We start from the raw sequence: 15378 nt of genomic DNA, 5'->3' as shown, positions 1-15378 counted from the left end.
TTCCTTTTTCATCCTTCTGTTTTTCCTTCCTTCCATTCTGTTTAGTTTTTGCTTCTTCCTTTATTACTTCAACCATTCCTTCTTTCCTTCCTTCTATCCATTCATCCTTCCTTTCTTTCTTTCTTCCTCCAATTGTTCCTTCCTTCCTTTTTTTCTCCCTTCCTTCTGTCCATCCATTTTTCCATCGTGGCTAGTTCCATATTTAAAACCTACTTTAAAAGTATTTTCCATAAATCCATTATGATTTTCTGCTTTTAATTGATAAATTGTAACAAATAACACTATGAACTTTAAATTTAGAAAGTCACTACATTTTACATGAAAGATTATCTGGAAGACTAAATGTAATGTACAGAGTTTTAAATCAATCAAATTTTCTCATTTAGTATGAAATGTGTCTGTTTCTATTAATAAAACATACATAGACTCATATAGTATGTTACAATTAAAGTAGATTGCATCAGTCAATCAGCCAGAAAGCAGAAGATGCATAAACCTTACTGCTGCGGGTTTAGGTGTAATTTAATCGATATTTATAGTAATCATCATTTTCTCAGATGGTTCTATTGTTCTCCATTACTGATTACAAAATCAATCCTTGCATTACTTTTCATTGGTATAATTAGTGTTCTACGTTATTGCAGCTGATACCTCTTAATTGTCATTTAGTAGTGCTCTGTCTTCGCATTAGGTACAGATAAGCAAGATTAAACGGACGGATATTTTCTTCTGTTCTTACAGTGTGACTTTTATCTGCAGGCATTACGGTGGATAAGTATGGGGTAATCTTCTTTGTGGATGGAACCATGATTCGCAGGATTGATCAGAATGGTATCATCTCCTCTCTTCTGGGCTACAATGACTTAACCTCCGCTCGACCTCTCAGCTGTGATGCCGTTATGGACATTTCTCAGGTATGGCCTCTCTTTTGTATGCCTTCTCATGCTCTTATCTACTTTCTGCAGGGTTTTGACCCTTTACTGCTATCTAAATTAATTTACCTGCTGATATAGACATTTTCTGAAGCAGAACTCTTTTGCGTTAACATTTTTTTTTTTTTTTAAAGAATTGTATAATCTAATATGAATAAGATTCAAAGGTACAATCAGTTATTCTGCTGTCATTTTACAACATGTCTTTTAGATGCATTTTTATTTAGAAAACTCATATTAAATCCAAACTACAGACTGTTAAGGAAGAGTCGGGGGAGTTTTTTTAAACTACTCTTTGGAAAGTGAATATAATATCTATATATTTGCAAGTTTTGAAAAAAAAATGCTGCTTATGACAACTTGAAGGGAGGGCTATAAAGGCCTAGAAACTTGGTCTTTTCAAGCATGTGAAACTCTTCATAACCAGGAGTGTTAAAAAAAATCTGTCATTGTGAAATTAGACTGAACTGGGATAATCTTTTATATTGCATATTATAATCTTGCTATCATCTAACCATGTCCAAATGGAATGTTTATGACTATGAAGCTGCTTTTTAACTCTTTTTGTCTTTAGTCATTTAGTAATTTTTACTTTTTTTCAGTATACAATATACATTAACAAGCTAAATGGACCAAAAGTGACCAAAGGAATGCTGTAATTTCTTTTAGACAAAGATTTAAGATATTTATTTGTAGTTTGGACATGTAGGAAGTACATCCAGCTTCAAAATGAGGGATTTTGATATGGGGCACAGGTGCACACCAGCATCACTGCTCACTTAGAAGAGTGAGGACAATATGTTCTTTCATGTCAGTCTCTGATAACGTTATAAAAGCTGCTACATTTGTTTCTCAATGTTTTTTTGTAAAGGAAGGGCTAAAAGAGTTAGAAACTTGTCAAAGATAGTGACCCAGCTGATTAGTTAGTAGCAGGAACTAGAACCAAGCTTCTGAAACAACTGTTTACTGTAATGTATGTCAGAGTTTAACTAAACTAGAAAGTCTGAAAATTGCATCAGTTTAATATAAATATTTCTTGATATTTCTTTATATATATTTATTTATATATATAGAAATTTCTTTTTGCATAAAAAATGTGAAACATGTTGGTTGTAAACTGAAACATTAAGAGAAACATCTGCTAAAGTGGATTACATTTTGGCCTTTATTACTCAGTCAAGATATGCTGCAGGTTAACTCATCTGTAGCAAGACAAGACGCACAAGTCAGTCTCGGTACTAGCTCAGATTGATCTCATTCTTCCCTGGTCTACTGGAGTATTTTTTTTTCTCCTGTGAGATACTCGTTTCTGTTTCTAGCTGCTCCCAAACAGTTTTGATCAAAATTGTAGATGTTTATAATAACTTGGCAATTTGTTAAAGACTCTAAGGGAGAAGAAGAAAGTTAAAACTTCTAAATATTTTAAAGGACCAATTGAGGACTTTACTGTCAGTGTTTGTTTTTTTTATTGTTACATTTTTAGTCTGATGGAGCAGACATATATTTCAATAGACCAGTGGTGAGCGCCACTAACTGAAAAGCTAGTTGCAGGAAATTTTTAGTTGACAGTCTCTGTAGCTGTCAAGTTAGCTGCTTGACAGTAGACTGTTAACTTCTTGAAGAGTTCCTAACAGTCAATAACCACAACTTCATCAAGGATGTCAGTCTTTTTCAACTGAAGGTTTACAAAAAGGCTAGTAAATTAGCACTGAAAAATTTCTTTAGGGGAAGCTAGGTGCGGTAAATGTTTTCAAAGTTAGCAAGAACCCTAAAGCACCAAACAAAAAACTAGCTCCGCTGTTAGCGCATTAGAGGATTAGAGGACGTGTGCCCACCACTGGGTTAGAGACATGGATAGAGCTAAATACAGGGTAATCCTGCTTGATATAACTTTGAGGCGACAAAAGTCTTGAAAGTAGGATGGAGGTTCACCTTAAAATAGAACAACTCTTAACATACTGTCAGAGCTACAACAGAAAACAACCTCAGATGAAAACAAATTTGTGTTAGAATAACCCACTCAAGACCATGATTAACTCTAATTAAAAATGTTTGGTAAGACTTAAAAATTGAATGTGCTAAGTGTTTGTTTTTTTTCAAATTACCAAAAGCACTAAACAAAACATTTCCTCCACTATTTGTGTATTAGCAGAAGTGTGCCCACTATTGTAACTGAATCTGTTTAATTTCATTCAAAATTTACTTTATTTTAATTTTCTACATCTAAATGCTGTACCATTTTCTAAAAATGGTACAGAGTCTAGCAGATCTTGCTGTTCCAGATTTGATGACACAGGAAATCAGAAACAAACACAGATGTCCCTGTCACATTTGAACATTTAAGTCATTGCTAAGGGCTAGCCAACAAACAATTTTTTCTTAAACAGCAGTAGAATTATGCAGTGCATTTCATCAGACAGCAGATACACTCAAAACACAGGTGGCACTGTATTTCTAGTTCTACTCTGCTACCTACATATCTCCAAATGATTCAAGCATTTAGCTGGTTTTGCATATTATTGAGCACAACTAGCAAACAGTTGCTGTGGAGTGCCAGATGAAAGTGGGGGGAAGAAAAGCTTTTTTCTGTTTATAGGATTTCATACACTTGAGCAAAGCCTCCAGCTGCCCATTTCCAGACTCCCATCCTAAGGAGGGGATTTCATCCCTCCCACCACCCATGCCTTACCGTTTCTTGGTTCTTTACCTTTTCCCACACACAAGCACCTATATGTGCTCACCTTCCCACTGCTGCTGCCGCGAGGACACATACAAGCTGGGTGCAGCTCGACAATGATGACAAATCACACAAGCACTGCCAGAGACACTCAGACAGTAAAAAGCATCCATTAAAAATTCATCCAGAGCACACGGGCTCCTACTTCAAACACTCTCTGTAACCTCGCTCAGAAATGGGTTTCTCTGGAGAAGACTCATGGCAGTGGTCATTACTTTTGTTGTGTTCCACAAATGATTTAGCCAAGAAATACTGTCAAATTTCTTCCCTCTCTGATGAATTTGTTATCTTGCTGCACCAGGTCTCCTGTGAGAAAACTGCAGCAAAATTTTTCTTAATTCATCTTTTTAATCTTTTTTTTTATCTTTCAACTTTTTTTATTTCATTGCAAAACAACTTGAAATTTTTCAAAAGTCTTTATCTGTTTACACCATGGACTTAGATTGTTCCTGTTTTGCTTTTTCAGTCTGTTGGATTTCTGCAAAAATGAAAGACTTGCTTTTCTGTGTTCCCTGCTGAGTTCAGATTTTAGTCAAATAAAAAAACAAATCTTCAGACTGAATCATTGGAACATTTTCAGGAGTTGGTGTTAGATTTCTATGGTGTGATAACCTTGAGTAAAAACGCTTTTTCAGAGATGTGTGACATACAATTGAAACCAGACATTTACATGCACCGAATAACAAGACTAAATATTTCACACTATCTGAAGTTAAATCAATCCAAACTTCTCTTCTTTTAGGTCAATTAGAGAAACCAAAATTGTGTATATTTGCTAAATGCCAGAAAACCTATCAGAAACATTTTTTGAGAATTAAAATGTTTTTGTAACGTTTTTCAAATTTAGAATTTTACATACATTTGGTCACCATCAGGGAAAATTGTCTTTTAAACTATATGACTTGGGTCAGACCGTTAAAAATGTCCTCGTCAAGTTTTCTGGCATGCAGAAAACAGAAATAATGTTGGTAACTGACCTAAATCAATAGAAGTTAGATTTAACTTTAGAAAGTGAGATAAAATGTGTTTGTATCTTGTTTCAGTGTATCTAAAAATCTGGTTTCAACTAGATCTTCCAGATCTTATATAGCCTGTTTTGTCTTTATTTTTGCTTATTTCTAATTACTGTATCGAAATCACTGGTTGAACCACAGCAGAGGTCAATGCAAAACTTTATGTTAACACTTCCTTCACGTTCTTTTCACTATCACCCTGACTGTCCTCAGCTTGTTGTGAAGAAAAGCTAAATGTCTTTGGAGAAAAACAGAGCTTAAAGTTCACTGTGACATTTATTTAAAAACAGCAAGGCAGTTATATCTTTCTGATATTATTGACAAAAACAGCAACAATACCCAAAGTGTATTTACTGTTGTTGACAGGCTGACAAATCCCTCATCACATTTCTCTCCTGAACTTTTTTATAAGTCCAACAATTTTTTGCTGATATTTTTAAGACAAAATTCAGAGAATAAGACAAATGTGTGCTCCAATAACCTGATGATGTCTCCTGTGTCTCCAGAATCACAGCAGCATCTAAATAAGTTTTACAAACTGAATTATGTATCTTTGACAGAAACAGTTCATAACCTAGAATTCACAAGCTGCTGTCTTGATTTGTTGCTCACCTGGTTTTTAAAAATTGATTTTAGCTGTGTTGCCCCTGAAATATTGGAGATACTAAGGGTCATGTTTAGTCCGCTTTAATGAAAGTCTGGTTAGTTTGTTTAGAAAGTCTGGTTCTCCTCACTGTTTACAATTTTACAGGAATTTTTGATCAAAAACTCAGACTAACACCTTCTTTTCTGTTGCAATATGCATTTATTCTTATTCTTTATTTTTTCAGTTTTTCCTGTGATGTTATGTAAAGCACTTTGGATTACCATGTATATGCATGTTGCTATATTTGCCTTGGAAATATAAGAAAAGGTGTAGTAGCCTTCTTTAGGCCACTTGAATGGCAGAAGACCAGCAGCACTGCACAACTCTATGCTCTAAACGGCAAGAGAAAAGTTTTCCAAGTCGTAATGTAATATTTTTTACAGGTTTTAAAGCCCTAAAGTTCTTAAAACATTCATTTTGGTAACCTGTTCTGGGATGTTAGCAGTTTCAAAGAGATTTATCAAGTCTCAAACTTTGACATTCAATTTAAATTGAGAATTTAGTAAAAATGACATCTTATTCTATTTTTGATAACCTTCCAAGATCTATAGAATAGAAATGTCTGAAAGAAAATAGAAAATCCTTTATAGCCTTCAAATACACAAAAAATAAAAAAAACTTGGTGTTGGTACTAATCTGGGATTTGCTCCCCCACCTCAAGAACACTCTTTTGGGAGTATTTTCCTTTGGGGTGGGGTTGGCAAATGGCCTATCAGGCAGGCATTACTGACAGCAGCCCCACTGTATAAAGTGCAGGCTGTGATTGGGTTACAGCATGTGGGACGACAGCTCAGGAAATATCCCCTCATCAGTCAGAGTGGCGTGAAAACCTCCTTACAGGCAGGTCCCCTGAGCCGCTCTACACTCAGCCTCATGAAATATTTAACCAGCAGTGTTGACAAGAAATAGGTTTTAAGAAATTTTAAGTCCCCTCTCCCCCTTTCATTACCCAAGCAAACACAGTTTTTTGCTCACTGAAAACTGACATGTATCTTCTGTTAGTTGCCCGTTTGTTGTATGTGATCTACCCTATTATATAATCCTCTCCGATTCCTGTGAAAAATGACTGGAGGTTTATAGGATATGAACTGCATGTGATGCTTAAAGTTGTTTCTCTTTCCACTTGGACTCGATGTCCTGTCAGATTCAAATTAATTATTCTGGCAACATTCACTTCTTAATAGTAAACTAAAGAGCTTATATGTAAGCCTAAGACTTATTTATTTTGTTATGCAAAGGTCAGAAAGCTGGGGAATTTGTTACTCCTGTGCATGTGCATAGAGTTGTTGAATTCCCGCTTTATGGGCAAATAGCATTTTCAGTAGCACTTTTTGTATTTTGGTCCATGATTTAATCAGCAGCCTTCCTGAGAGCTCCTAGGCTCCCGGTGAAATATGACACTCTAGATTATGTTTCTTAGAGATCCCAGTGGGACAATAAGGGAGAAGGAGGCCAGTAAATGGGATTAATCCAATCATTTCAATTTGTTAAAAGCCTGACACATTGTCAGTAGAACAATAACTAATAATTCAAAAAGCCAAAGGCAGCGCAGGCTTTTGTTTGTTGAGGGTGTTTCTGTCTCTTTTCAAGGACTTGTGCTGTTGTGTTATAGCAATAATAATAATATGGGGCAAAATCATTCAAAACCCTTGAACTTCTCATATTTTATCACATCACTTCTTTAATGTTTTTTTTTTTACTGGGAATTTTGTGTGACAGATCATCATGAAGCAAACTGAAAATCTGTTGTGAAAATTGTGGCATGTATTTGTCTTTTCACACTTTGAGTAAGAAATGATTATGCTCTGATCTAAACCATTGTGTTGCAACTAATTCATTCACTATCAAAAGACAACACGTGAGAATTTATCCAGAAGAGTTAACTTAGGTGAAGCTAAGTATGCTGAATCTCCTCAGAGTTTGCACTATAACACTAAGCAAAATATTAGCTCCAATTTTAGCACATTAGTAGAAGTATGCCCAACATCATGGGCATGCTTCATCTTTTTTGTGACTTGTAGCTGATTTTTTTTATATATATTTTTGTCCTTCTAGGTACGCCTTGAGTGGCCGACAGACCTGGCAGTGAGTCCCATGGACAACTCTCTGTACGTTCTGGACAACAATGTTGTTCTACAAGTCTCAGAGAACCATCAAGTCCGCATTGTAGCAGGCCGCCCCATGCACTGCCAAGTACCTGGCATTGATCACTTTCTTATGAGCAGAGTGGCCATCCATGCAACTCTAGAGTCCGCAAATGCCTTGACTGTGTCACACAATGGTGTTTTGTACATTGCCGAGTCTGATGAAAAGAAAATCAACAGAGTGCGACAGGTGTCCACCAATGGAGAGATCTCTCTGGTTGCAGGGGCACCAAGTGGCTGCGACTGCAAAAATGACGTCAACTGCGATTGTTACTCTGGAGATGGAGGCTATGCCAAGGACGCCAAGCTGAATGCACCCTCTTCCCTTGCTGTGTGCCCAGATGGAGAGCTTTATATTGCAGATCTTGGAAACATTCGTATTCGCTATGTGCGGAAAAACAAACCCTTTCTGAATCCTCTCAGTATGTATGAGGTATCCTCTCCAATTAATGATGAACTCTATCTGTTTGATTCCAACGGCAGCCACATTTTCACACAAAGTCTGACAACAGGAGACCATCTCTACAATCTGACCTACACAGGAAAGGGAGATATAAGTGGTATCACAGATAAGAACAAGAACTCAGTGAGCATCCGACGAGACACTACAGGAATGCCTCTGTGGCTAATGGTCCCTGATGGGCAGACCTTTTGGTTCACCATTGGTACTAACAATGCCCTTAAAACTGTTGCTGCACAGGGTCAAGAACTAGCTGTAATGACCTACCATGGGAGCTCAGGACTTCTTTCTTCTAAGACAAATGAAAATGGATGGACAACTTTCTTTGAGTAAGTAATATTAAGAAACATTACCTATCATCTGTGAAAATGATTTTAAAGTTATACAGCAATGAGAGCGTACAGTATTGTTACAAGATCATAAGACAAACAAAGGAAGCTAGTAAAAAGAAAGGACAACTAGTTAGCAATGGCCTTTTGTGGTGCATTAACTGCACCTTCTGTAGAGAAGTTTGTTTAGACTCGCAGTTGGAATCAAGATTGGTGGGGTTGTGATGTTATGTGCTTCAGTGACACAAATTTCTTTCATAATTTTGTAATTAGAGTTTTCAGCCATTGTTTATGTTAAGATTGACCATGTCTAGCTTCCTCTGGTGCAGAATTATGTCAGTGATGAAGAAAAATGCAGCATGACCATTCAGACTGCAAACAATTTAAAAACGGATGCATATGAATCCAATTTCGTACCATATTTGGAAGTGGCACAAATCTAATAGCATGACACATTGTGGTAGAGTTGGATATGGGTCGCATTTACCTGCTGTGTGAACTAGGAATTAATCTTTATGTAGGCCAAAAAATGTTTAAAATTTGACCCATTAGTTTACATTTTATCTAAATATAACTAAAATTGACTTTTATTAAATTCACCCAAAATTTATTTAAACCACATTTAGATATGAATACAAAATTGTATTCAAATGATTTGCACTTCCTGCCTTACTTTCACCCCTAATTAGATGAGGTAAAGATTGTTTGTGAGATTTCAGTGTGAGTCTATCAGACTCATGCCTCCATCCCTGCTTTTGATTCTGTTTTGTCATCCTATGATAAGACGTTTTCGTAGAAGACTGAATTTAGTGTTTTTTGGCATATGAACTCCCCTCTTATGGCTGGATGTCAAGTCCGTGAAAATGCAAGACCTGTGGAAGTATGAGTGTAATCCTATTTGCTGTTATCATACCAAATAGGATTACCGGGTGATATGTTACTTGCAGTGACAGACTGCAGACCCTCCATTGTTGGATACAGGATGGATAGAGATGCATCTGCTCGGTAGAAAATTTTAACCCGTAGGGATGTGAAGGCTGATTAATGTAGTCATAATGTAATAGCCAGAGGTAGTAATTGGCTGAGGTGAACCACACATTGAGTGGGAACAATTGAAAACCCTCCCACACTCTTCGGCATATGAGTGCAGGATTTCATGTACTCATGATTTGTGCTGAGCAGCCTGTCCCTTATCCTAACATGCTGTACCAAAAGGTTGGAACTGTGCTAACAGGATGTCATCCTAAAACATGTGATTAAGCAGACTTGCCATTCAGACATCTGTCACACCTCACTAGTTGAATGTAACTTTGACACGTAATCAGACGCACCATTTAATATGCACACACATTTATCACCTGTGTTTGATTCGGCTGTCACCTGAGATGCTTCGAATGAAAGTGGAAAGCAGTAATGCACCCAAATATTTGCATTTCTGGAGGTAGACAAAATTGCCTCTGGCCACAAAACACGCACTAGGTGTTTGGAATTTTAAGTATATATTTTTTGACATTCTGCAAAACAGCTGTGGTTATTAATAGATCTGAGCCGCAACCTTTGCTTATGTGTAAAGAAACAGCAAGATCATAGAGCAGAAGTTGCACAAAGGACTTTTTAAAGATGGAATAAGAACAGTTTGTTTTCAGGGTCAGATTTCTTGTTCTTGTGAATAAACAGACATGGAGAATAAGTGTAGCACTTTAGAATATTCCAGTTCGATGTTATATGTTGGGGAAAAAAAGTCATAATCTGTTTACTAATATACAGCATCAGTGATGATGTTTATAAGAGAAAAATGTTAAATTAATATTGAATGAGGTCTTCCACTATTATTTCAGGTGTCTTTCTCCTATTTAATACTATAAGCATCTTTAAATGTTGATTCTCGGGTGTAAAGGACTGATTGACCACTGGTTTTTAGTCCATAATTCCAAACACTTTATTATTACGCACTCCAATTGGCTCTTTGGAAGAGAAACAGGCCCAAAAGAATTAATACAACATTGTCTAATCAGCTAAAGATTTAAAAATGCTCTTCTTACTAAGTAGGATTGCCTAGTGGTGGTAGTAAATGTGGGTTTTGTACATTTGTAAATAAAATTATTTGGAAAAACACAATTACATCATAACATCACAAGAAAAAACAATTGCATTTATAATTGGTAATACGCACCAATATCAGCAAGTCAATTTGTTTTATTTTTTTCTCTTCAAATGCATATAAATCATAGTTTTAATAATAATCATGTAAGACTATATAAATGACCATCAAGTTAACTTGTGTTTGTTTTTAATCTGTTCCTTTTCCCACGACAGCCATATAACTATATGCAAAGCAGAAAGTTGCCTTGAATATATTTAATGCCTTGAAATATACAAATCTGGATTAACATATTTACAATAACTTTTGTTCCTAAAAATACATCTACTTTTGTATTTTTTGGGGTTGTTTTTCCTATGAAAGTTGCATATTATAGCCTGCTTAAGACAAAGGAGAGATTCAATGACTCAATTTCCTGCTTCTTCTCTTTCAAGTCAAGCAATAACTTTGTTTTTACCTGCAGGCAAATCAGTTCATCCATGTTTCATTTAGACCAAATAAAGAGCATTTGTTTTTCCTTGAATAATTAGCGTTGAAGGTCAGAACACCACCTGAGGGTCTGAAGCAGAATTCACTGCCATCAAAACCACCATTTATCTCCATCCAACAAAGTGCCCTGCTAAACATTTGCTGGTATTAATAATTATGTGATTATATCCCGTGGTGTGTAGATCAAAGGATATTCTCATTAGGTGCAGATGTAAGACTCAGAATTGACTAGGGAACAAAAGATGTCTGCTGAATTTTCTTTTCATTGTAACCCTTGGCAACCTCACTTCCATTGACATTTATGGTATTCACAAACACACTTCTGACCCTTTGATAATTTCATTACTATAATCAATATTCCTGAAAACGTTTGACTATGTCTGTCAACCTGAGAGCATCTCAGAGAGGATGTTTTTAAAACACACATAGGACAATATACTCATGTGTTGCAGATTTGCATATGTTTAAAAGTGGATATTGTAATAACCTCTGACAGTTGCATATTTTGCACTCTACTATAAACATCATACAACAAATTATGGCTGCTAATGATGATGATTGTGAGGGCTTTGATGAAGAGAACTTTGAGACCAACTGCAGGAAATTGGAGGGCTATGGGTCGACTGACTTTAGTGTCTCTTTTGAGTAAAGCTTAAAGTATCTTCCAACAGTTTGAACTATAATACAACTATTTATTGCTAATCAAAGTGGTTTGAGGTCACATATAATTTTATTGTAAGTATTTCTGCAGTAATTTGTTCAGTCATTTGAAAAAAAAAGATTTTTGCAAGAAGCAAAACACTTTCTACTATAAGATAGAAATTTTATGTGGATAATATTTTTATTTTCTTGACATAAATAATATAAGCATTAATAGTGTTTAAAAATGTGAATATTGCACACTAAATTAAACACAGCAGGTCTGGTGTGAATTTCAACAGCCAATAGAAATAGAGAAACGTGTTGAAAAAAGCTTTACTAGTTCTCTAAAGCAGCGGTGTCGAACTCATTTTCATTTTGGCTCACATCAAGACTATTAACGTTTTCAAAAGGCTGGTTGTGGCAGAAAGTATTGATAAAACCACATATTAACAAACTATTAAAATGTTACAGTTTTCTCTGCATTCAAGAAGTAGTTCTTAATTTTTCCACACTGAAGCAATTTGGTGCTATACATATCAATAAAAACTGATTTGATTTGACTGATAAAACATTGAAGCACGCAAGTGATATGCTGAAGTTCTGTTTCCACAGAAATAGTTATGGAGAGCTATATTCAGCTCACAGATCTTGAGTTTGCCACATTCACTCTAAAGTCTTTAGCTTTAGCTGATGTATTGCAACAATAAGCTTTTCATTTTGTTTTTTATCCCCTCAAATTCAAGGCAGCAAGCAAAATAAGAGAATCCCTCGTAAAATTGACATGTACTGTGCTGCAGGTGATGCTGACATGAAGTGTTCGGCCTATTGTTGGGCCCTAGCGTGAAAGGTCATGGAGCTAGCATGTCACACAGAGCTGATGCGATCCGAATAGACTCATGGCCAACCATGGGGAAACAGTGCTCTGCTTCTTTTGAGCACCCTGCCCCTGTGTGCCCCTCTTGTTCAGAGAAAGCAAACTAATGGGCAGCTGAGCCGAGGCAGGCAGAAGCCATTAGCAGCTCAGCTAGCTAGCTCATGGCTTATAATTGAGACAGAGAGAGTGTGGGTCAGTGATCAAGCCACCTAATGCGAATAAGATTTGTCTACTGGACTTTTGTGAGAAAGGCAAACTAGCTGAATAAATTAAGCAGTTAGACTGTACAATTTAGATCATGAGTAATGTATGCTCTCAAAGCTTAAGTTTGTTTACAAGATGAACACAGGGAGGATCATATGTTTAGATGCTAATTACGATGCTATTTTCTATTTCCTGAAGTGGAAGAAATGTGCATGAATCTCAGTGCCTTGCACCAGCTTGGATCAGATAACATTTATCTCTCTGAGATGATCCTTCTCCCACTCTTCCTTTCCATATTAGACATTTGAGATGGGAGCACTGAGGAAATATCTGTAAACCAGCACCCACCATCTCATTTATTAGAGGCTTTATTGTAGCAGGCAGCAACATAGAGGAGGGCGTTCTAATATGTATTCAGTGCACAGATAAAAGTCTTCATTCTAAGTAATGTACTGCTCACTCACTCCTCGAACAGGCAATCTGAAAGATTTCAAATTGTTCGATGCTGACGTGCTCTCTGAGCAGAATGAAACAATCTGGCCACTCATGTTCTTTTATGTGATGAGCTGATTTGTAGGCTGGAGAGAGACAGCATCTCTCAGAGGATTTGCACTTCAGTGCTCCTTTTTCATAGGCTGCATAATGGGATTAGGTGATGTTGCTAATCTTTTAAGCTAATAAGATGTTTTCCAAATGCAAGAAGGTGTGTGCTTTCTCATCTTTGCTGTGAAACCTTTCTCTTTAGAAGAAGTTTACCCTTTTCTCCTGTAGCATTTCAAACACAACTAACAAAAGCGGACATTTGGGACAACTTTGGAGTTCTGCCATATTATCCAACAGCCACTGAATTAAAGGTAGCTGGAAAATTGCTATAGATGTGTGACTTCAGAAAATGATTTTCTATGTTAACTAAACCACTTTTGCTAATTATAGGTATTTCAAAAAGATAAAAATACAGATTCACACTCCAAATTCTGACATAGCATTCGTCAGTGAACCCTATTTTACATAAACATCATCTCTTGCTGCCTCATATGAGACTCCAATGTAAGTGCAGATGGCCTTTTATAAACAGCAAGATCAAACAACAGCCTCATTATTATATAATTATGACAGACCAACATAATTATTTGAAAACGCTACTTTGTTTTAGTTGAGCATTTATTGAGACTATAGGAATGAAATCAGCAGAAAAATCTTGCAATAAAAGGTGCAAAGATTTATTTATGCAATGCTTGATTACAGGTTTCGATCATTAGAAGTTACGCATTATGAAGTAATTCAATTAATGTTTTTTTCCCATGTAATGCTGAGAAAGGTAAAAGCTTCAAAACTGTATGGTTGTATAATTACTCCTCAGACAATTTTACTTTTAAAACTTGTTGTGCCACGACAATTAAAGGTGACAATTATTATCTTTTCTTTTCTACGCTGGTTGATTTTCTGCCTTTTTTACAATCACATGTTGCAGTTTGTGACACCAGGAAAGAAAAAAGTTAGCACTGAAATATTTTCTTAACAGAGAAGAAGTCATAATTGCTGAAGTAGATGTCATTTTTCTTTTAAACTGGTTCTGTTCCATACAGCTGAGCCTTATTTCAAATATTCTCTATTGTAGGTACGACAGTTACGGGCGACTAACCAACATCACTTACCCCACCGGCAGAGTAAGCAGCTACCGCACAGAAGCCGACAGCTCGGTCCGCATCCAGACAGAGGGCTCCAATAGAGAGGATATCACAGTCACCACCAACCTGTCTGCCTCTGGCAACTTCTACACACTTTTGCAAGGTGAGTGCCTCAGTGATGGGAGTCAGTTTTTTGTCTGAGACCCAAATTTGTTGACACAGACACATTGTGTCAAACCAAGTATTAACATTAAACTATCATCTTTATTAAAACATGAATCTGAAAGGATAAAATGCGATTGCACATACACTCTTTTCATTACTGCACTGCCTGACTGTAAACCTTTCAACTTTATCCCTCCGGTTTGACATCACCCTTTATTGATTGAGGGACATCAATGGAGTCTGTGAGGGTGTGTAGCCATTTCTTAGTGGCACGAGTAATATCCTATAATGTTTACACAATAAACACACAACACAGTAATTTAAAAAAATATTCACACACAAACCTTTCCACGTCATGTTACACTCTGAATCTCAAATGGATTTTTTGGGATCTGAGATGATAGACCAGCATATAAACTAGGAATACTTCGGAATTAGTGGGGATTAGATTAGATATATTTTAATGTGATGAAAAGGTAAACACCATTGATCGTTTTTTGTTGTTTTTTCACATACAAAGTTTCCAACTGGAACTTTCGTATTTTTGTGGTTCTGGTACACCCTTAAATATGACGCACAACCAACAGTAATGGACAACAAAGCTGCCTTTCTTTATCCTCTGGGAGATGAGCTTTACTTCAAAAGCAATCTGATGGGACGCTGGAAAAAAGTATTGTATGTGTAAGTTGTGCTAACAGGAGACACAGAAATTATTCAAGCTTAAAGTGCAGAACATGTTACAGCAAGCAACGACGTCTGCAACGCTAATGTCAGCGTTAAGTCCACATTTCTAATGTAGTTTTTCATAGAAAAAGCTGAATGGGTATAATAGCATTTTGCCCTAGCACAATGGTTGAATGACCTAAATAACTTATTAAAACACATCTCTTTATTCAATTATTTTAAAAGGGCTTTTCAGTTGTAAATGTTGTTTTGTTGATGTATTGTTTTTGATTAAAATTATTTTTGATTAAAATAATTGCAGACCTTGAAATTAATTTGATAAAAACTATT

At 36.2% G+C, this 15378-nt stretch overlaps 1 protein-coding gene across 10 annotated transcripts in view; it reads left to right on the top strand.

Annotated features, from left to right (window-relative positions):
• Positions 1-15378, top strand: part of tenm4 (teneurin transmembrane protein 4) — a 220864-nt gene that overhangs the window by 181363 nt on the left and 24123 nt on the right. For all 10 annotated transcript variants that reach the window (XM_027998909.1, XM_027998907.1, XM_027998905.1 and 7 more), the window contains 3 exons: positions 760-914; positions 7384-8261; positions 14190-14362. In XM_027998909.1, coding sequence (XP_027854710.1) covers positions 760-914; positions 7384-8261; positions 14190-14362 — 1206 coding nt within the window. The remainder of the gene's footprint in view (positions 1-759; positions 915-7383; positions 8262-14189; positions 14363-15378) is intronic.

This window comes from Xiphophorus couchianus, chromosome 18 (assembly GCF_001444195.1).
Source record: "Xiphophorus couchianus chromosome 18, X_couchianus-1.0, whole genome shotgun sequence".
In the NCBI taxonomy this organism is placed as follows: Eukaryota; Metazoa; Chordata; class Actinopteri; order Cyprinodontiformes; family Poeciliidae; genus Xiphophorus; species Xiphophorus couchianus.
Note: the sequence above shows the minus strand (reverse complement) of the source record. Positions and strands in the feature narration are given on the sequence as shown.